Here is a 21,450-nt window from a genome sequence, read left to right as displayed (position 1 = left end):
CACACTTTGTTTACATTCAACAAAGAAAACAAAAGCCAGAAATCCTTTTCACGCGCAGAGGTGCGACAGGACGGCCTGCTGGAAGAGCTTACCTCCGGGGCCCAGGAACGTGTCGCCTTCCTCTCTCCCAGGCTGGCAATCCTGAGACCAAGGCCCTGGGATCTGAACACCTGCCGAGTGCCCTCTGAGGAACCAGCTCGCCCCTCCTCAACAAGGGCACCTGTGACTAATTTTCACTCCCTCGTGCTGCAGCGGGAGGCCCAGTAAAGCCTTGCCTGAATTTCTCGTCTGGCCTTTTATCGATTTCTATTGATTAAAGAGTCCAAGGACCCGAGTCAGTAACACCATGACCCCAGAAAACAGCAACCTGGCTCACTCGCTCCTCAACCCCTAACTTCCTAAGACCTGGAGGGCCCTTGGGCCCTACCTTCCTCTTCATTTTCTTACTGACACAGGTTTTTGGACTCTTTAATCTATAGAAATCAATAAGAAGCCAGACAAGGTATTCAGGCTTTCCTGGGATGCATGCTGCAGCACGAGGGGGAGAAAACAAGTAACAGGTGCCTCTGCTCACTCCCCAAGAGGGCACGTTTTTTGTTTTTTTTAAACTTCACTTTGTATGTTTAACAGTTCTAAAGTATTTACTTCGTGCTTTGACAAAAAAATGAAAAATATAGGAGCACTGCCCGACTCCTCTTTAGAAGAAAAGGGTTATATATCCAGCTACAGAGTTACGGTTTCTCCTTTACACACAAAGAAAAATATTAATAGAAAAGTGCTTCATTCTATATGTAATGAGGTGGATAGACTTAGAGTCTGTCATACAGAGTGAAGTAAGTCATGAAGAGAAAGACAAATATTGTATGCTAACTCACATATACGGAATCTAAAAATGGTACTGATGAACTCAGTGACAAGAAAAAGGACGCAGATGCAGGGAATGGACTGGAGAACTCGAGGTTTGGGGGGGGCGGGGGGTGAAGGGGAAACTGAGACGAAGCGAGAGAGTAGCACAGACATATATATACTACCAACTGTAAAACAGATAGCCAGTGGGAAGTTGTTGTATGACAAAGGGAGTTCAACTCGAGGATGGAAGATGCCTTAGAGGAGTGGGACGGGGAGGGTGGGGGGGACTCGAGGGAGGGTGGGGGGGAGTCGAGGGAGGGAGGGAATACGGGGATATGTGTATAAAAACAGAGGACTGAACTTTGTGTACCCCACCCCCAAAAAAAGAAAAGTGCTTCATTGATCACAAAAGGGCTAAGAGCTGCAAGCATTTATTCACATTGCACATCAGATCCAAGAAACCCATACCATAACCTCTTGGTGATGGGTAACAACAGGGGCGGGTCCAGGGGTGGGGCCAGAGGGGTGGCTTAGGTGATCTGCTCACCCCCCTTGGCGGTGCCCTGTGCAGCGATCACGCTCAGTACCTTATTCTTCTTGCTGGCACTTCAGAAATGGCAGTTGGTTTATGGACTTTTCCTGCGTACAGTTATTTTTAGTCCCTTATAGTTTCTTTGTATTCTGTTGTTCGGGGAGATGTTTGCTCAGGTGCAAGCATTCCACTAGAGGGTCCCAGGTCCCAATTTCACCCAGGAGAAAGAGGCCCAGAGAGATGCCCACAGGTGTCGGGAAGTCTTACGGGGTCTCCTAACCCAGGGCTACTCCTTGGTCACCTAAGTTCTAAGTATGACCTGAAAATGCCTCTCCTGGACCCACCAGGGCTCTAAGCCAGCAATTGCCACATTGTTTTCTAGGGAAAATGGATCTTGAGGGCCAGGAGACGTGTTGGCTTGCCCTCTCGTGAGTAAGATGGGCGTGGTCTGAGCAGGGGATCCAGCCCAACTTCTGAATTGAAATCAGTCTGAACTAAGACGTCTCGGTCCCCTCCCCCAGGCCTGAAGTCCTGTGATGTTATAAGAATGGCCTGTGCTAATTCATGGAACTTCACCCTTAAATAACCACGACAGCAGCAGCGGAATAGAGCTTTGCACCCAAATCTCAGGCCCTGAGCAGGCTTGGAGCCCCAGCCAAGAGTTTTTGGTGGGCTGGCTGGAAGTTCTGCCGACCTGAAATGAGAGTTCTGTGCTACTGTTTTGTGACACGGTTTTAATGAGAATGGCTTAAGGAGCATCCTACTTTCAGCAGACGGCGCCTGGCCGGAGGCCCCCGGCCCACTCCCCGTGGTCATCCCCATCCCGCGGAGGGATGGACTTCCTCACATGCATACATAGCACTTCATCGATGTAGATGGTATTCTCTTTGACCTGGATCTCCTCCTGCAGGGCCAGCTGCCTGCAGTTCAGGCCTTTCAGCTCTGCTTGAGCTTGGGCTAATGTTTCCTTTAACCTAGGAGAGGAGGAAGAGCGTCAGAGTAATTTATGGCTCTACGTCACTATTTCAGGGGGAAAAAATGTGTTCCTATATTCAGTGCAGGATCCAAATTGATGTGCCTTCTTTCTTTCTCCTCCTCAAGACAGAGATTTCAAATCGGTGGCTGTGGGCCAGACTCACAAGGCAGACACACCCAGGAACTGCCAACATTTAAAATGGCAGATTTTACCTAAACATCTGGATTTGGACTTTAGAAAAATGCCAACATTGGGAGCTGTTCCCTGAATAGCAGTAATTGGCGGGAGTTAGGAGAGACGGCTCTCTAGAAAGGAGCCCCTCAAACATGAAAGATGCAAAAAGGTCCTTATGCCCAGCTGGCTTCACCCACGATGACATTGCCTGAGCCCTGCTCACAATCCAGGTCTAAGTGGAGCCCCGGGGACTTCCCTGGTGGTCCAGTGGTAAAGAATCCACCTTCGCTGGGACAAAGTGAAGAGTAGCATTGACATGTATACACTACCAACTGTAAAATAGATAGCTAGTGGGAAGCTGCTGCATAACACAGGGAGGTCAACTCGATGACGGGTGGTGACCTAGAGGGGTGGGATAGGGAGGGAGGCTAAAGAGGGAGGAGATATGGGGATATATGTATACATACAGCTGATTCACTTTGTTATACAGCGGAAACTGGCACAACAGTGTAAAGCTATTATAGTCCAATACAGAGCGAAAGAAAAAGAAAAAAAAAAAAATCCACCTTCAGATGTAGGGGACCCGGGTTTGATCCCTGGTTGGAGAAATAAGATCCGACGTGCCATAGGGCAAATAAGCCGCAAGCCATAACTACTGAGCTTGCATACCTCAACTAGAGAGCCCACGTGCCGCAACTACAGAGCCCACACGCCCTGGAGCCTGTGTGTCACAACTAGAGAGAGAAAACCCGCACGCCACAACTAGACAGAAGCCCGGGCACCGAAACAAAGAGACCGCATGTGCTGCAACTAAGACCCAATGCAGCCAAAAAAATAAGGAAAATAAATAAATATTTAAAAAAAAAAAATGGAGCCCCAGTAGCCCTGTGCCTACCTCGCAACGTTGTGGGTGATCTCGTCGAGCTCCTTGATCAGCCTGTACTGCGCAACGTCGCAGCACAGCTCAACGTTAGGCCGGTGTGTCCTGGTCTCCAGGCGTGTGTGAGCCACCTTGGCTGGTCCTTCTTGGTCAAGGATGGCTTTTTCGAGAATGGTGATATTCTTCTCCTGGGAGGCAATCTCTTCCATGACCTCACAAAAAGGATTAGAGCAGGTGAGGCCAGGGTGTGTTCCTCAAAACTCAGCAGCAGACGCTCTTATTAGGTTAAGAAGAGGGGACCTCACGTATCTACCCAAGCAGGGCCCCAGAAAGGGCCTGATCTCTCTTCCCTATAGCAGTGACTGCTGGTGGGCAAGGTGACTCACCCTACCTTAGAACCTCACAGGTGGAATGGACACGAGTGGCCACTGTTGCCTCATCTTCTCCCCAAATATGTGGATTCCCCGGAGGAGGCCCTCAACAAAGGCTGGAGGCTGCCCATTTACCTTGGTACAAAGTGCCTTGTATCATGAGTGGAAAACTGCCTATTTCCTTACCAATCCACCCACTAGTACTGTAACCGAAGGTGGAGTCCAACTTTTTGACGCTCAAATGCCATTAAAGAGGCAAGGTTGGTGGAAAAGAAAGTTTGCTTTATTTTGGATGCCAGCAACTGGGGGGGAGGGTGGACGCCTGTCCAGAAGCTGACTCCCACCCCCCACCCTACCTGACAATCAGGGGGAAGAGCTTTTATAGACTGGGGCGGGCTCTATGTGCACAGTCATCGCTGACAGTCATCTTCTTGATATTGGTCATCGGTGGTCTAACCAGCGTCATCTTTTTTAAAATGTTTTGGCTGCATTGGGTCCTCACTGCCGCGCGAAGGCTTTCTGTCGTTGTGGCGAGCAGGGGGCTACGTCACTGGGGTGCGCGGGCTTCTCATTGCGGTGGCTTCTCTTGTTGCGGAGCATGGGCTCTAGGCGCGTGGGCTTCCGTAGTCATGGCTCGCGGGCTTCGTTGCTCCACGGCACGTGGGATCTTCCTGGACCAGGGATTGAACCCGTGCCCCCTGCATTGACAGGAGGGTTCTTAACCACTGCGCCACCAGGGAAGTCCCTGACCAGTGTCATCTTGATTGTTTTAAGTACCATTTAATCTTCAGTTCCAGTGTTGGTTTGTTCCCATTTCCTTGGGACCAGTGCTCAGAGTTGTGGCAGCTTATGTCATGGCTACAGTCTGGTCAACATGTAGTTATCTTCTTCCACCTAGTGGGGGTTTCAGTATCTATAAGACAGCTCCCAGGATATGGCTCAGAATATTACCTAGAGCCCTTGAGGAGGAACTCAAGGTCCTTGACTATTGCTTAATGACTATTTTCATTTGGTCTCCTTTGTTTTCCTTTGTTTCTGCATTTTCTCACATCTCTGATTAAACTTATTGTTTGGCTGAAGTTACCCACAGAGAAAAGGCAGGCTGAGGACATGGGTCGGGGTGGGGCAAGGACCATAGGGTCCTGCTCCGTTTCAGTACCAGTTCTGCCTCCTAGAAGCCTGAAGAAACAGCGAGCGAGCAGTTTAATCTGAGTTTTGTTGATTTTTTTGATGGTGGCTTTGTGCAAAGAAAAGATTCCTTCGAAGTTACTTGGGTTTTTAGGTTAGTATTTCACTAGTTTAAAATTTTATTCCTTCCTTAAGTTTTTTTTCTTTTAAACTTTGCATCATGGGAATTTTCAAACATACATGAAAGTATGAGGGTGAGTCAAAAATTTTCCTCACTCCAGTTATATTAAAGCTTCTATAAATTCTACAGCCAGAGTGTGGATAATTTTTGACTCACCCTTGTAGATGGTATAATGAACCTCCTGGACCCATCATCAGTTTAAGCAATGACCAATACATGGCCAATCTTTTTTAATCTATAATGCCCTCTCTGCACCCCTGCTATTAGCTTAATTATTTAAAGGAAATCCCAGATGTTATACCATTTCAGTCTTAAATACTTAAATATCTGTTTCTAAGTTATAAAGGCTATTTTTTTCTTTTCACATAACTACAATTTTTTTTTTTATCACACACAAACAAAAGAAAGATTCTTTATTATTACCTAAAATCTAGTGTTCAAATTTCCCTCAGTGTCCCTTTTTTTTTTTTTTTTTGGTAAGAGTTGGTATGTTTAAATTAGAATCTGAATGAGGCCCACACACTACATCTGGTTTTCTTAAGCCTTCTCTTAATGTTTCTTAAGCTTTTCTCAAGTTCAGTTCACAGATATACTACTTTAATTTTTACTTATTTTTATTTTTAATTTAATTTAATTTTTTGGCTACACCATGCTTCTTGGTTCCTTGACCAGGGATCGAACCTGGGCTCTCGGTAGTGAGAGTGAGAAGTCCTAACCACTGGACTGCCAGGGAATGCCCTCAGCATCTTTTCATATGCATAATTGCCATCTGTATATCTTCTTTGGTGAGGTGTCTGGATCTTTTGCCCATTTTTAAGTGGGCTGTTTTCTTATTGTTGAGTTTTAAGAGTTCTTTGTAAATTTTGGATAACGGTCCTTTATAAAATATTTTCCCCCAGTCTGTGGCTTGTGTTTTCATTCTCTTAAAAGAAAGGTCTTTATATTTTTAAATGTTTGGAAAAAAAATCAAAAAAGAATCATAGTTGTCTTGTGAAAGTATATAAAATTCACATTTTAGTGTCTATCAATAAAGTTTTATTGGAAGATAGCCATGCTCATTCGTTTATATACGGCTGCTTTTGAACTACAGCAGCAGAGTTAAGAAGCGGCAACAGTGTATGTTATGCTCTCGTTGCTGTGCTCTGCTGACCAGACCACTACAAATCCCAATGACATGGTAATAACTTGAGAGCTTTCTGAGTGCTATGTGTACGATCATACAGTGGCATCTTATTTTACTTTTTTATTACCAGTGCATGCCCATCATGTTAAGACAAGAAACGTGGGCTTCGTGTGTTGCACTTGTAGGGCATGGTGAAGTGTAGGTTTTGTTCATCTATCAGAGAGCAAAGCATTGCATTTATTATGCAAGGACACTATAGCTGTGCTGAAAGAAGAATACAGTACACGTCGACAGGACCAGACTAAGCACTCATCGCAATATTCCCAACTTGCAGGAGAGCAACGATCGGAAAGTTAGAAATTTAAAACAATATCTCATCACTGCAGAATTCCTTCACAAAAATGAAAATGAGGCTGGAATCAAAATAAGGTTCCAAGGGGCTCATGTGTCAGCCAAGCAAAGAAGGCCATTTACTTGATGGCTAGCTAATTAAATCACATTTGATTGCAGCAGCTGAGGAAGGGTGTCCAGAGAATATACATTATTTTAAGACCACTCATCTTTCTGCAAGGATAGCTGGTGGAAGACTTAAGGACACGAGGAGCAACATCAGTAGTCAGTTAAAAGCACACAAAGCACACGATTTTGGATGGTTTTCATGTGCTCTGCGTGGGTTGGCAGGGGTTCTGATACTGTTCAAGGTTGTTTATTCAAGGAGTCAACGCTGAGTTTGACGTGACTAAAGAATGAGCCTCTATGAATGGTTGCATGAAATAACTATAGGTGAGGATATTTGCAAAAAGCTGAGGACGCAGGAATTCAGTACAACCTGATGTGGAATCTGCTAAGAAGTGTTAGCACTGATGATGGTATGGATATGTGTTGAGCACAAAAAAGCTTAGTTGAGGGGCTTCCGTGATGGTGCAGTGGTTAAGAATCTGCCTGCCAATGCGGGGGGTATGGGTTCGATCCCAGCCTCAGGAAGATACCACATGCCGTGGAGCAACTAAGCCCGTGTGCCACAACTACTGAGCCTGTAAGCCACAACTACTAAACCCTGAGTGCCTAGAGTCCATGCTCCTCAACAAGAGAGGCCACTGCGATGAGAAGACCATGCACCACAACAAAGAGTAGCCCCTGCTCACCACACCTAGAGAAAGCCCACATGCAGCAACAAAGACCCAATGCAGCCAATAAATTAAAAAAAAAAAAAAAAAAAGGCTTAGTCAAACATATTTGCAGAGCTTATGGAAATGTAAGCTATTTAAAGCCCGTGGTTGGTTATTCACTCTGTTACTCATCAGAAAGTGCTTTGCAGAAAATATTTGGATCTATCATGTGTTATTGAACCAGTAATGTCAATGGTGAACTTCATTAGCTTCCATGGACTTGACCGTCGTCAGCTCTGCGAATTTTCATCAGAAATGGAAGCTGGTTATCCTGACCTGCCCTACTACTCAGCAATACTGATTTAGCAGTGGTGAAATGTTCTCGTGATTTATTTTAGCTCAGGGCCAAGATTAAAATTTTTCTGAACAAGAACAACCTCTCTCAACCAGCTGTTAGCAAACACGGAGTGGCTTTGGAAATTCATTTTTGCTGCACACTTAAAAATATTTCTTAATGAATCAACCCCAAATAAGCTAAAAATCACCAGGCAAGACAGCCCTTTCTTACACTGACTGTGGTAAAGTCGTTTCAGCAAAGTGACATGATTTGCGTCAGAAGTAATATCGGGCTGCTTTCTTTGCTTCCTGTGCTGCCCAAAGCTAAAACATGAAGCCAGATCTCCATTCCCACACACGTTTGTGCAAGAAATATTTTTCCAAGTTCCAGAAGTGTTTTTTTTGGACCTCAGAGTAAGTGCAGAGGAAATGTCCATACTTCAAAATCCACTTAACTATGCAATTAAGAGCTTCTAACTACCCTTCGACTGGGAGTGATTAATCTGAAATATAACGATGTACTGAAAGGCAAATACCAGGAGAACAATCTAACAGGATTCTAGAAATGCCTTCCAAGCAATGAGCGTATTTAAAATCACATGCTCATAGATGGCTATCTGTACTTGACAGTACCTATCTGAATGAATAGATGTTTTCAAAGATGAAATAAATGAAATCTCATTACAGGTCAGCATTAATAGACGAACATTTGCAATAGGTTTAGGTAGAGAATACTAACTTTGAACCCCAACAAAGCAAATTGTTTTCCTCCCCAAAGAATCCCCTTCTCATCAGTAGACCTGTAAAAGCTGTACTCCATTATTATTATTATTATTATTATTATTATTATTATCATTATTATCATATTTTTAATTTTGTCAATTAAATTTGTAGAAATTTCTTATTATATTAAAATGTATATAATATCCTTGATTTTGCCTCTTGGCTCACAAAATCAAAAATATTTACTATCTGACCTTTCATAGAGAAAGTGTGCTAACTCATTAAGGTAACTGAAACCCTGGGTTAGATTATCTTAAACATTCCTGTACTAAACCCTAAGTCTTGCTGAGGTTAAAATACATTTCGTTCAATAAGGAAACAACTGTGGCATTGAAATCAAAATGGGGGCTACCCTACCCTTAATTCAGAGGCCGTCTCCTCAGTGTGCCGAGTCTCTTCTAGACCACGGAGGCTTCTGGCCAGGTGATACCCAGGTGGAGCCTTTTCTCATAGAGCCTAGATCAGTACCTCCAGGTCCGGGCAGGGAATCTCACCTGAGTTGTTTTAGTCCATCACTGCAGCCTGTCCAGCTCATTTTGGATGCTCATTTTATTTTATTTTTAAAAAACATTTATTTATTTATGGCTGCACCGGGTCTTGGTTGCAGCACGCACGTGGGATCTTAGTTCCCTGGACAGGGATCAAACCTGGGCCCCCTGCATTGGGAACATGGAGTCTTACCCACTGGACCATCAGCAAAGTCCCTAGATGCTCATTTCAGATGTTGCTTTCAAGGCCTCCGCCACACAGCTCCCAGCTCCTGCGGGGATCTCCTCCGGCAGGACGGGGCTTCTCACAGGCCCCTGCAAACACCAGCTTCTTGCCTCTTCTCTTTCAGTGGTCCCTCCTCGCCTCTGCCTTCCTGTCTCAGATCCATCTTTCAAGGCCTGGACTAAGCTCTTACTCCACCAGGATGCCTCTTGACTAGTCTTTGGCTACGTTTATCATTATTACTGTTATTGTTGTTTCTATTATTAGCAGCAGCCAATTTTTACTGATTAGCTATTATATTGATTATATATGTAAATTATATAAATGTATGCATATATGTGTGTGTGTATAAAATTGGTATGTGCCAGGCACTGCTTTATTTATTTTTTGGCCACACCACGCAGCTTGTGGGATCTTAGTTCCCTGAACAGGGACCGTGCCCTCAGCAGTGAAAGCACAGACTCCTAACCATTGGACTGCCCGGGAATTCCCGCCAGGCACTCTTCTAAATATTCTATTTGGATTGTCTGATTTTACCCTTACCAACTCTGGGAGGTGAGCACTGTTGTGGTCTCTATTTTATCAATGAGGAAACCAAGGAACAGGGAGCTTAAGTGTATTATAAATGTTTTCAGTTTTCTATACATTCTGATGGCCTGACATCATAAAAATCCTCTCTGGCTGGGAGAGACTGCCTCGCCCTGGTCTTGCTGATTCTTAGATATGGCAAAGGACTCAGCCTGAGCAGACTTTGGATCTGCAAGCCCAGAGCCCTCCCTCCTCTCTCTGCCCTTTCAGCCCAGGAGGCCATCTTCCTCTGCCTGAGCCATCCCAGGGCCGGGTGCCAGGCAGCCAGGGACCACTCCATAGCCCAGAGCACACAGAGGGTATTCACGCCAGCTGATCCTAACCTGCTCCCCCTGCCCTGCCTTGTGCATCCTGAGGAGACCCCCAGGTCATCTGTATCCTGACCACTTACTGTGTTCCCCATGTGGTCCTGTGTGGGGAGCCCTGCCGCCTGTCTCTAGGACCTGTGAATATAATAAACTTTGTTTTTTCCTGAGCCCCCTGTCTCCTTATGGCTGCACTTGACTGACCATCTCATAAAAGAACACAAAACATTAAGTAGCCTCCCCAAGATCACACAGCAAGTGTGGAAGCCCCAGTCTGAACCCAGGCTATCTGGCTCTGCGGTCTAAACACTTACCCACGAAGCTCTTCTACCTGTCTTTCTGCAGAATATTGCAGTATAACCTTTGATGATGTTCTGGTTGCCCTGCTCATCACAGAGATAAGTCTTTTCTTACAGTTAGACTCTGAGTTCATGGAAGGCAAGGCAGGAATGCAGCAGAAGAACAAGGCTTTGGGACTTGAGCAGGCCTGGGCTCTAGTCTCAGGCTGCCAGCGACACACCTGCCACCTGGGGTCCCTTCCGCTCTCCACGGCTGCTTCACCATCAGTGAAATGCAAGGAGTGGGCCAGCAGTGGCCATATCAGGTAGCTGCAACTGTCCCAAGGTTACAGGTGAGGCACGAGGTATCTGCTTAAGAGCTTGAGGTGTCTGCTTAAGTAACTCAGCTGGTCTGTAACATGACGGGAATGTGCGCCCACAGATCCTCAGTCCAAATTCAGCCGCCGTTCCACTGGACTCTACCCAGTGTCCCTGAACTTGACTATGGGAGGTCCCATATGCTCAGGAGCCAGCGGTCCTTGCTGGAGGGACGTGGGCTAGAGCCGGCTTATTGGGCTCTGATCATTAAATATTCAGGAATTCCGCCAGACCTGCATTAAATGGATAACTTGAAACTGACCATGGCGGAAGAAGTTACACCACAGAAATCTGCAAATTCTACAAATCAGGGTCTTTTTTCCTCCCATGGGAGCCAATTTGCCAGCAAATGTCTGGATAACCAGACAGCCAGCCAGAATCCCAAAGTTGCAGCTGCGTTTGGAGAAATTGATTGCATGCAACTCACGGAACTTCAGAGTCATGAAGAACATATAAGGGACTTCCCTGCTGGTCCAGTGGGTAAGACTCCGTGCTCCCAGTGCAGGGGGCCTGGGTTTGATCCCCGGCCAGGGAAATAGATCCCGCATGAATGCTGCAACTAAGAGTCCACGTGCTGTGACTAAAAGATCCCATGTGCCGCAACAAAGATCCCATGTACTGCAACTAAGACCTGGCACAGCCAAAATAAATTAATTAAAAAAATAATAAGTATTAAAAAAATAAAGAATGTCTAAGAGCATAGAGTGCATCTCTATGCTCCAAAGAAGGAGGAACTAAGGCCCAGAGAGGGGAGACAGCCTGTTCTTTGCAGCAATGAATGACCAAGGAGACCCAGAGTCGGGCCAAGGCCCGCTTCAGTCCCCCAAAGCCCAAAGCCTACTGCTAAGATGGAGAGAGGTGAGTGAGCTCTACTCCTTAGTACCCAGGATCACAAGCCCCAAAGGCCATTCTAGGTTTCCAGGGTGAGACCATCTGAAGATGTTCGTCCGTCATCTCTCCAGGGAGCTCACCTTGGCCAGATGAACAGCCAGCTTGTCCCTGGCGTCCTTGGTCTCCTTCAGCCCATTCTTGAACGCAGTGTCCACCACATCGCATTGCTTGCGCAGGTCGTTGGCCGTCTGGGACAAGATCCGGTCCACCAGGGCCTTCAGTGTCAGAGAGTTGTTCCTCTGCCTGTCGGCCTTCTCCACGTTGGTGTTGGAGAAGTCCAGCCAGTCCTCCAGACTCACGGAGCTGAAACAGGACCCACACATTCATTCACAGCATACCTGGGCTGGGCATAGGGGTGTGCAGGGAGGACAAGCTACTGGAAACCCATGGGAAGCTAAGCCTCCCTCCACCATCAGAAGCACCTAGAACATTTCCCCATCTCTAGGCAGAACGAATGGTGGTCTGTCAGTGGCAATAGCTATCACTTTGGGGAAACCTGCTTTCTCTGTGTCAGGCACTGGGCTGGCACTTTACAGACATCGTCTCATTTAATCCTCACGTTGGCCTAGTGGGCTAACTTTCATAGCCCCATTTGACAGATGAGGAAAACTGAGGCTCAGGACGCTGGAGTAACTTGGTTAAGATCACACAGGTAGGGACAACTTAAGTATCAAAATAAATTATAATAGTAACAGATTGTAACACAGTGAATAAAACAGGAGAACACGAGTCCACACTGAAATGCTAGAAATAAATGCATAAATTGCTAGTTTGACAAGGAACTGCCTTATATAACACTGAGGAATCTCAAAAGAATGTTGATTGGAAGGAAACAGACACACAAAATATATAGTATATGATGCTACTTAATAAATGCAAAAGCGGGCAGAACAAACCTATTAGAAATCGGGAATGTGGTTCTCTTTGGGGAGAAGAGAGGGGGTATTGATCAAGAGCGGGTAGGGTAGAGGTTTTGGTGTTGTATTTCTTGGCCTGGTCGGTGGTTACACGGAGATTGTTTGCGGTGTGACTAGAGGAAGCTTCTGAGATGGTCCCCAATGACCCCAGTGTCTCCTGGTGTTCACATCTTTGTATAGTCCCTTACCCTTGAGTTGTGTGATAAACTCATTGACTCATCTCTCGCGAATAGACGTGATGAGAGGTCATTTCTGGGACTAGGTTGAGAGAAGATTGTGGTATCTCTCTCGGGTGTACTCTCTCTATTGCTTCCTTTTGGATCACTCACTATGGGAGAAGCCAGCTGCTACATCCTGGGAAAGCCCCGTGGAGCGGCTCAGTTGGCAAGGCCTGTCATGACCACATGAGTCAGCTCAGAATCCCCAACCCCGACAGTTGAGCCTTCAGATGACACCGCAGCCCCAGCAGACAGCTTGACTACAACCTCATGAGATGTGAGCCAGAGGCGCCCAGCTGAGCGTTGCCTGGTTTCTGGACCCACAGAAGCTGGGAAATAACATGTTTATTGTTTTTAAGCTGCTAAGTTTGGGGGTAACTTGTTATACAGCAAAAGATAACTAAAACAAAAATTCATGAAACTGTTTACTATTATTTGTGCAGTTTTCTTTTCCTTCTTTCTTTTTTTTTTTGCCATGCCACATGGCTTGTGAGATCTTAGTTCCCCAACCAGGGATTGAATCCGGCCTTGGCAGTGAAAGCACAGATACCTAACCACTGGACCGCCAGGGACTTCCTGTGCAGTTTTCTATATGTATATTTTACTTCAAAAAGAACATTTTAAAAATTAGAATGAATTAGGTCTGTGATGTAATGTTACTTGAAAAATGTAAGTTAGATGTTACAGAAAAGATACATGGTATCATCCCATCTTTGTAAAGAAAAAATTTATTTGTGTAGGTAAGCATATGCATATGATTGTATGAACACACAGATAACACTGGTTATCTCAGGGGGTGTAATAATGGAAAGAAGTAGATATTGGGAAATCATTAACTTGCCCTTTATACATTTTAAAATTCTTTTACTTGTTAAAAATGCAAATAGGTCAATGAATAAATTTGAAAGGTTGAAAGATTTTATATCAGGGACTTCCCTAGCAGTCCAGTGGTTAAGACTCTGTGCTTCCACTGCAGGGGGTACGTGTTCAAACTCTGGTTGGGGAACTAAGATCCCACATGCTGCACAGCGTGGACAAAAATAAAAAATAATTTTTTTTTAAAATATCAGACTTCCCTAAAGTGGGGCCAACCTGGAGTACCGAGGTGCCTCTGGGTCCTATGTCAGGGTAGTCACTGCTCAGTGCCTGCCTTTGCCCCAAGCCTGCCTCTCCCCAGCTCTCAGTCTGCAGTCAGGATGATGTGCTAGGTCCTGCCTGCCTCTCCAAGACGCACTGGGACATCACACAGCAGGGAGGAGGCCAGCATGGCCAAACCGGCAGGGACCCACTCACTTTGGTTCAACCCTCACGACGTTCTCAGAATATTTGATGTTTGGCGAGTTGTTGTTGAGTGAGAAGCAGATATCATCAATGGTCAGGGCTGTAAACTTGTCCCTCAAGTCCTTTTCAAGATTGTACTTGGCAGAGCGGTTCAGCCTGAAGGGAGAAGGTAAACTGGGTTTCTCCCTCTGGAATGCCCAGGTGGCACCTACACCAGGTTCTTGGGAGACCCTGGAAAAGGAAGCTAGTCTAGTGCAATATGGCAACACTTCCTCCCATCTTCCCATCTTCCCATCTCAACACACACACACACACACACACACACACACACACACACTCTATTAGATACTTGATGACAAATTAATGTATCCAAGCCTGGACTTCAAGATTTTTCCTCCAACTATGACATTTTCTGATGTCATCACTGTGGTATCCTGTTTGTGAGAGGTCAGCCCTGGCAGGAAATGGCTCCAGGGTCCTACAGTTTATAATCAGGGATGATATCCAGCCAACCCACCACCAGAGGGCGACTGTCATGCATGAGAGGTTGTCCAGGTCTCATTCTGAGTGTTCTCAGGCCACCTTGGGGCGTGGAAAGTGCTTGTAGGATATTAAACCCCATTCTTTCTGTGCCACAGAGCAGGGCTTTGGCGGGGACTGCCTTTTCTAGATACTCCCAGTAGAGAGATGTGAGGGCGGGCCCCACACAGCCGGACCTGATCTGCTCGGACGTCTCCTCCAGGGTACGGGTCAGCAGGGCCATCACCCCCCGGATGATCTCAGCCTCCTTGGTCAGCTCCTGCTCCACCTCATCATGGACCAAGTCAATGCCGACTCGCTTCTCCCTGACCGAGAGAAAGGTGGACGGTCATCCCACGTACAGAGCGAGGCAAATTTGCTGACTTTTAAAACTGTCTGGACAACTGCACTCAATCCACCTAGGTGAAGTGATGGGGATGTACGTTAGCTGGTGTCTATGTGACTTCAAAATATCCAAAACGTGATGAGGAAAAATTAATCAGTGACTGGTCACTTGGTCTGAAAAATGCCAGCTGGACTTTTTTGCCTCAATGTGGCCATCAGTTCTGAAGCCTTTCCCTTCTTACCTATCTATTGGAAACGCCGTCTTTTGACAGTGTTTTTAGATTTTTAAAGACATATGTTTCCTTCCTTGATCCTAGTCCTGTTTTCTTTTTTAATTAATTAATTTTATTTTTTATTTTTTATGCATTGGGTCTTTGTTGCTGCGCGTGGGCTTTCTGTAATTGTGGTGAGGGGGGGTATACTCTTTGTTGCAGTGCATGGGCTTCTTATTGCTGTGGCTTCTCTTGCTGTGGAGCACAGGCTCTAGGCGCGTGAGCTTCAGTAGTTGCAGCACGTGGGCTCAATAGTTGTGGCTCACAGGCTCTAGAGCGCAGGCTCAGCAGTTGTGGCACACAGGCTTAGCTGCTCCACGACACGTGGGATCTTCCTGGACCAGGGCTCGAACCCGTGTCCCCTGCACTGGCAGGCGGATTCTCAACCACTGCGCCACCAGGGAAGCCCCCAGTCCTGTTTTTTGACAAGGGTTGAATCCAAAAAGATGTTTTATAATAATAATAGTAATAATCATAATAATGCCAAAATTAATAGTACCCCCACCACTGAGCACTTACTATGAGACAAGCATTGTGCTGAGATTTTCATGTGGATATTCACTCTTACGTAACCTTTCAAGTACAGGTGAGGAAACTGAGTTTCAGAGAGGTTATGTAACTTACCCCGTGTCACAGAACTGGGCATCACTTATGCTTTTAACCACTTACTCCCAAAATTGTTTGGTCACTGTCTGATAGGTTGTTCTCTTCCACCTGCGTGATAGTGCTAGGGAGGAAGGCTCCACTCACCCGCTGTGTGACCTCAGGCATGTTGTATAACTTATCTGTGCCTTGCTTTCCTCTTCTGTGAAATGGGGACAACTATTAGTACTTCCTGGGGTTGTGGCAAGGAACAAAGGAGATATGAAAGCAGACAGCACGGCACATGGTAACAAGTACTCAATCCACTTGCATCCTCTACCTCCTAATCACCCTTAGGTGTAGACTTGAGCCAACCAGATGTTGGCCTCTTTGATCACCTGCTACTTCCCTCTGCTTCACAAACTCTCTACATCTGGCTGGGAGATTGCTGCCTGGTTGCCACAGAGGGTCCTGGCTAAGTTCACTGAGCTAACAGGGTTTTCCGGGAAGGAGGAAGGGGGTGGACGGAGTCACGGTGCGATCGGGAAACTGCAAGCTGCTCAGCACCCCTAAGCTCATCTCACTGTTGGGGATGAGATACGGCACTGGAGGGCTCACTGGGGGCCCAAACATGATGGACCTTGTTTTCAAAACTCAGAAGTTTGAACTTTATCCTGAAGGTATTAGGGCATAGCGTTGTAATGAAAGGATTTTAAGTATGGGAATGACGTGGAAAGATCTGCATTTGGGAGGCTTCGCTCAATAGCCAGTATGGAGGATGTATTCGATTGGAAGGGGCTCTGCTGGCAGCAGGGTGTTCCACCCAGGCATCAGGTCTGTAAATCACCCCAGAGCAGAAAGGATCATCCTATTCATAAGACTTACAGGAGGGAGGTTATAGTAAAAAGGTATGTTTGCACAGTGCTCTCTGGATTACAAAGTGCTTCCGTGTGTCTCTGTGTATGGGAGCAGACTTGTCCTCTGTATCTGCTCTGCCTGCCCAAAATAAATACCACCATTTCCCAGTTTCTATTGGTGTGGCCATGTGACTAAGCTCCAGTCAATGGGATGCAAGCTGAAATGGTGAATACCAAGCCCTAAGTATTCCTACTTGTTGGAATGTAGACATAATGGCTGGAGCTCCAGCTGCCATCCTGAAACATTAGGTAACCTTGGGAGTAAAAGCCGTATACATGGAGCAACAAGATAGAAAATGCCTGGAAGCCTGACACTGTGGCACACCATGCCAACCTTGAACTATCTCCAGACTCCTTAAACGTGAGAGAGAAAGAAACTATCTTAAGTTCAATGTTATTTTGCCCTTTTCTGATTACCCACAGCCAAACCTAGTCCTAACTTATATTTAAGTTAGTCAAGAGCAGGGTTTAGACATGAACCAAGTCCAGTGCTCCTTCTGCTGCCCAGCTCCACGGGCATGCCGAGATAATTTCAGGCTCTAAAAGAACACATGCTCACTTGTCTCATTCTAACCCTGCAACTAGCACAGTCAGCTTTTACCTCCTAGCATTTCATTTCTTACAACAGATGATTCATTAGAGGAACCTTCTCTCCTACCTGTATTCCAGGCACTTCTCAGTGATGTGCAAGGGCTCTTTAAAGCTCTCCAGGGCTTTCTCCAACCTGGTCTGATAGATGAGTAGATCTTCGGTCGTGTACACCAGCTGCTCAAGTTTGTCATCTAACTCCTTCTTCCAGAACCTGATTTCCTCAAGTCTCTGTTCTGAAGCACACAGAGAAGTCACACCAGGATTAATCTATTCCCAAGGCAGCCAACTCTTAGATTAGAAACTTGAAGACTATTGTATAATTACCCGAAATACTTTCTTTTCTTCTTGGAGTGGTGCTACTTGGGGCATCTTTACATCTTTGTGTTTATTAGAAGGAAGGAAGGAAGGGAGGGAGGGAAGGAAGGGAGCGGGGGAAGGAAGGAAAGAAGGATTTCTTCTTACATTCAACAGCAAATTAATCCAAAGATCATTCTATACTCATTAACTCTAATTCTTCAAAGCCTGCTGATTTTTATATAACTTTTAATTTTATCAGACACAAGTGTATATTGTTTGAAAAGCTAAATAGTATTACAAATATTGCAATTCTCTGACCCATCCCTACCCACTCCCACTTTCTGGAAGCAACCAATTTTTAAACACTGTTAGTATTTCTTCTGGCATTTGCTTACATTGCTATTTATTCATTATTGGTTTTAAGATTATCTATTGATTTCCTATGATGAAAGATAAAAGTTTGCTCTCATACGACTTACACAACACACTTCTGATCTTTCAATCTTCCCAATATAGTTACGTCACCATGTTGTTAAATAATAATTTAATGTTTGTTTATATTATTGTAAGTATGTAAATGTTATTTACACCCAAACCATATCATGATACTATGATAAATTTATTTTCTTACATAACTTAAAAATTTTTATTGGAGTATAGTTGATTTACAATCGTTAGTTTCAGGGGTACAGCAAAGTGAATCAGTTATACACATACATGTATCCACTCTTTTTTTTAGATTCTTTTCCCATATAGGCCTTACAGAGTAGAGTTCCCTGTGCTGCACAGCAGGTCGTTGTTGGTTATCTATTTTATATATAGTAGTATGTATAGGTTAATCCCAATCTCCCAATTTATCCCTTTCCCTGCCCCGCCCCCCCACCCCCACATAACCACAAGTATTGGAGGTTGAAAATTAGCAGCCCTTAGACCAGGTTTTATCTATAGATGTGTTTGTTCATCCTGCCCAGCATTATAAGTACATCAAATCAATTGCTGGCATTTAAAAAGTGGGTAAAATTCCAGCTTTCCAGATTTTCTTTAAAAAAAAAAAAATCAGGCAACTTGGCAACACTGGGCCCATATTCTTTCTCGGAAAAAAATGGGTTGAAATTGACAAAGCACATGTTCTCCAAGCACCCTCAGTCCCCACCTCTCCCTATTGTCTTAGGGGTGCCATGCAAACCCCTATGTTACTTGCCCAACTCTGATAGACTGCTGAGTTTGTGACCTCTGGTTTATCACTTTTGGGCATTTGGGAGGTTTTGTTTGTTTCATTTTATGTTTACTCTTGTTTTGCTTATTTAAGAGCACTACCTTTTAAGTCTTATTTATAGGAATGGAATTGTCAAGAGAGCATTACTCTTTAAGACTCAGCTCAAATGTTCCTCTCTAGGAGGTCTTTCTCAATTCTCCAGTGCCTACGCCACCCTCATTTCTGTACCCCTTCCCCCAGCACCTATCTAGTTATATTCTTATTATTAATTTTTCTATCTTTCCCCTTCTTAATCCAGGAGCTCTTTAGAAACAGAGGCTCTGATCATTCCCTGGGATATTTCCTGTTCTTAGTCCATAGATGCTCTTAGACGCTCAACAGATATGTATCAAATCAATGAAAGAACGGCTGATGGATGTCTGAAAATCAGATTGGGTTATCTTTGGGCAGTGAATTTAAAGACAGAACCTGAAGAATCCACATATTTCTCCCTAATATTTCAAGATAATACATTGCCACTCCTGAACATGAAATGCAAATGACAGTATCGTCATACCTCAACAGTATCATCCAAACATGTTCACAAATATACCAAGTATGTTATCTTACCTAGTTTCTTGTTCACATCGCTTTGAGATTTTCTTGTGGCCTTTTCAATTTCATCCACAAGCCTCTGGCTTTCTGCCACCAGGCGTTCAGACCGGGACTTTTGGGCCTCTGCCCTGTGGTACTGGTTCTTGTTAGCAATGTGCCAGTCTGAGGGCAAGAACTTGGGTGGATGCTGCAGCTGTTTGGCCATTTGAGGTTTCCAAAGTCCTGATCAAAAGCAGAATTTTTTTTTTTTAGGTTCACTGAAAACAAGTTGTCCTTTTTTTAATGTCAGTTTTTATTAAAGTTGACATACATACCAATAAGTCCAGAAACCATAATCTGTACACAAAGTGAAAACCTCTGTAGAGGCAGCACCCAGATCAAAAAAAAAGCATTACCAGCACCTCATGCCTCTTTTTTGGCCATTATTCTTCACTCTCACCCCCACACAGTTACCACTATTCCAGCTTTTAAAAATAAATTAGTTTTGATATTTTTGAACTTAATATAAATGGAATCCCTATGTACTCTTTTAAATCTGACTTATTTTTGCTTAACATCATGTTTATAAGATTTATCGGTATTGTTCATATAGTTGTAATTTGTTCATTCTCATTGCTGTGTAGTATACCATTGTATGAATATACCAAAATTTCTCTCTCTTGTCTACTGTCTATGGATATTGGGGTTTCCAGTTTGGGGCAACCATGAGAATGCTATGAATATTCTCATTCAGAGAGGATGTATTTTTTGGTGAACACACGCACGCATTTTTATAACTCATTAGAATTGCTGGGTCATAGGGCAGGGTTCAGTTTTAGTAGGTATTGCCAAACAGATGAACCCAGATATGTTTTCTTTAAAAATTGAACAACTGTGACACCTGTAAACTGACAACTAGGTATTGAGCCTGTTCAGCAGATGAAAGAAACAAAATCTTCCCAGAGCAAAGAAAAGGAGAGAACAAGAGGAACACACGAGGAGGGAGCAGGCAGAGGCCAAGCAGCAACAGAAAGACCAACATTTCCCCACCTCATCTGCACACAGCTCTGTCTGTGAGAACTGCCTTCCTCAGACAGGGCTAAAAACTGCCCCGACCCACATCTCCACCCAAAATATATGTCTGAGCGCCTGCGCTTAAAGGCTTCTGGATCTCTGAAGTCCTTCAAACATACGAGATGGAACTGGAGTCAGATCTTGACCAGGTTGAGTCCCAGGGTACCCAGCTCTCTCTGAAAACACCGGGTCTCCTAATCCAGTCCCTCCTATGGTTTCTGCCAAATCTGAGTGTGGGGCTCAAAACTTAACCCAAGATTTCTGGATAAGTCTGAGTAGCTCCCAAAGAAATCGAAATTAGGGCTAAATGAGGTCGAAATTAAACCTAAATTCGGGCTGATCCCCATGGGTACTAGGCACGGGGTAGGTCTGTGGGCTGCAGGTAAGGCTTGGTGGCGTGGGGCCAGGGCTTACTTACCTCAGCGCCACGAAGAACTATTACACCACTCCGGGATAGGAGCCTCCTAACCCCAGCTGGAGCTCCCGGCTTTTGCAGAACTGGACGGGCAACCGCGCAGTCTCCATGGCAACCGGGGACGCGTCTCCAGGGCAAAGGGGGCGGGGCCTGCCGCGAGGTGCATTTTCCCCAGAAGGTTCTGCGCAGGCGCGAGTTCTTTGTTTGTTTTGTTTTGTTTTGTTTTTTCCCCCAGAGCTGGGGACACGGGGATGTGGCCTGGGAGCGCTCAGGCCAGATATATATATATATATCTCAATCTACCACGAAGACGCGGGACACCGAGCTGGGAGTCAGGAAACCTGCGAGTGGCCTTGGTTCTGCTGCAGGCTGGGCACCTCGGGCCGCACTGCTCTCTCCAGGGGTACATTGTACGCCTGGGACGAGGTGGGGCGGGACGGTGCTTCTAGGCCCTCGCAGCCGCAGGCCGGCCCGGGACCCCTAAGCCACCAAGCCGGCGCTGCACGGAGTTAGGCACGAGAGATTCCTGGGGTTACCGCAGCCGCGAGGGGGTTAAGAGGAGGAGGTAGGAGGAGGCGCCGGGCCCCGCGCCTCAGGCCCGCCCCTCAGCCTCCAGTCGGGGTCGGCGGCCGGACCCAGG

The 21,450-nt window shown here is 45.4% G+C and overlaps 1 protein-coding gene across 1 annotated transcript; it reads right to left on the bottom strand.

Moving 5' to 3' along the window:
* Positions 1-1,738: 1,738 nt before the first annotated feature.
* Positions 1,739-19,547, bottom strand: TEKT1 (tektin 1). The gene is made up of 7 exons (XM_057716129.1): positions 19,358-19,547; positions 17,303-17,468; positions 14,726-14,854; positions 14,022-14,165; positions 11,674-11,896; positions 3,427-3,623; positions 1,739-2,355 (listed from the first exon to the last, which is right to left on the bottom strand). Exons 1-7 carry the CDS (start codon positions 19,545-19,547, stop codon positions 2,148-2,150), a joined length of 1,257 nt encoding a protein of 418 aa, XP_057572112.1. The 3' UTR covers positions 1,739-2,147.
* Between the last annotated feature and the right edge of the window lie 1,903 nt (positions 19,548-21,450).

The sequence above is a fragment of the Hippopotamus amphibius genome, chromosome 17 (genome assembly GCF_030028045.1).
Source record: "Hippopotamus amphibius kiboko isolate mHipAmp2 chromosome 17, mHipAmp2.hap2, whole genome shotgun sequence".
Taxonomy (NCBI): Eukaryota; Metazoa; Chordata; class Mammalia; order Artiodactyla; family Hippopotamidae; genus Hippopotamus; species Hippopotamus amphibius.
The sequence above is the reverse complement of the archived record's forward strand: the minus strand, read 5'-3'. Positions and strand labels throughout refer to the sequence as shown.

Excerpts from the sequence above, each read along its gene's own strand:
- TEKT1 (XM_057716129.1), bottom strand. The coding sequence starts at position 19,547 with ATGGCCAAACAGCTGCAGCATCCACCCAAGTTCTTGCCCTCAGACTGG. Across the intron at positions 17,469-19,357 it reads CGATGTGAACAAGAAACTAG|AACAGAGACTTGAGGAAATC; the intron begins GTAAGATAACAT and ends TGTGTGCTTCAG. Across the intron at positions 14,855-17,302 it reads GAGAAGTGCCTGGAATACAG|GGAGAAGCGAGTCGGCATTG; the intron begins GTAGGAGAGAAG and ends TCTCTCGGTCAG.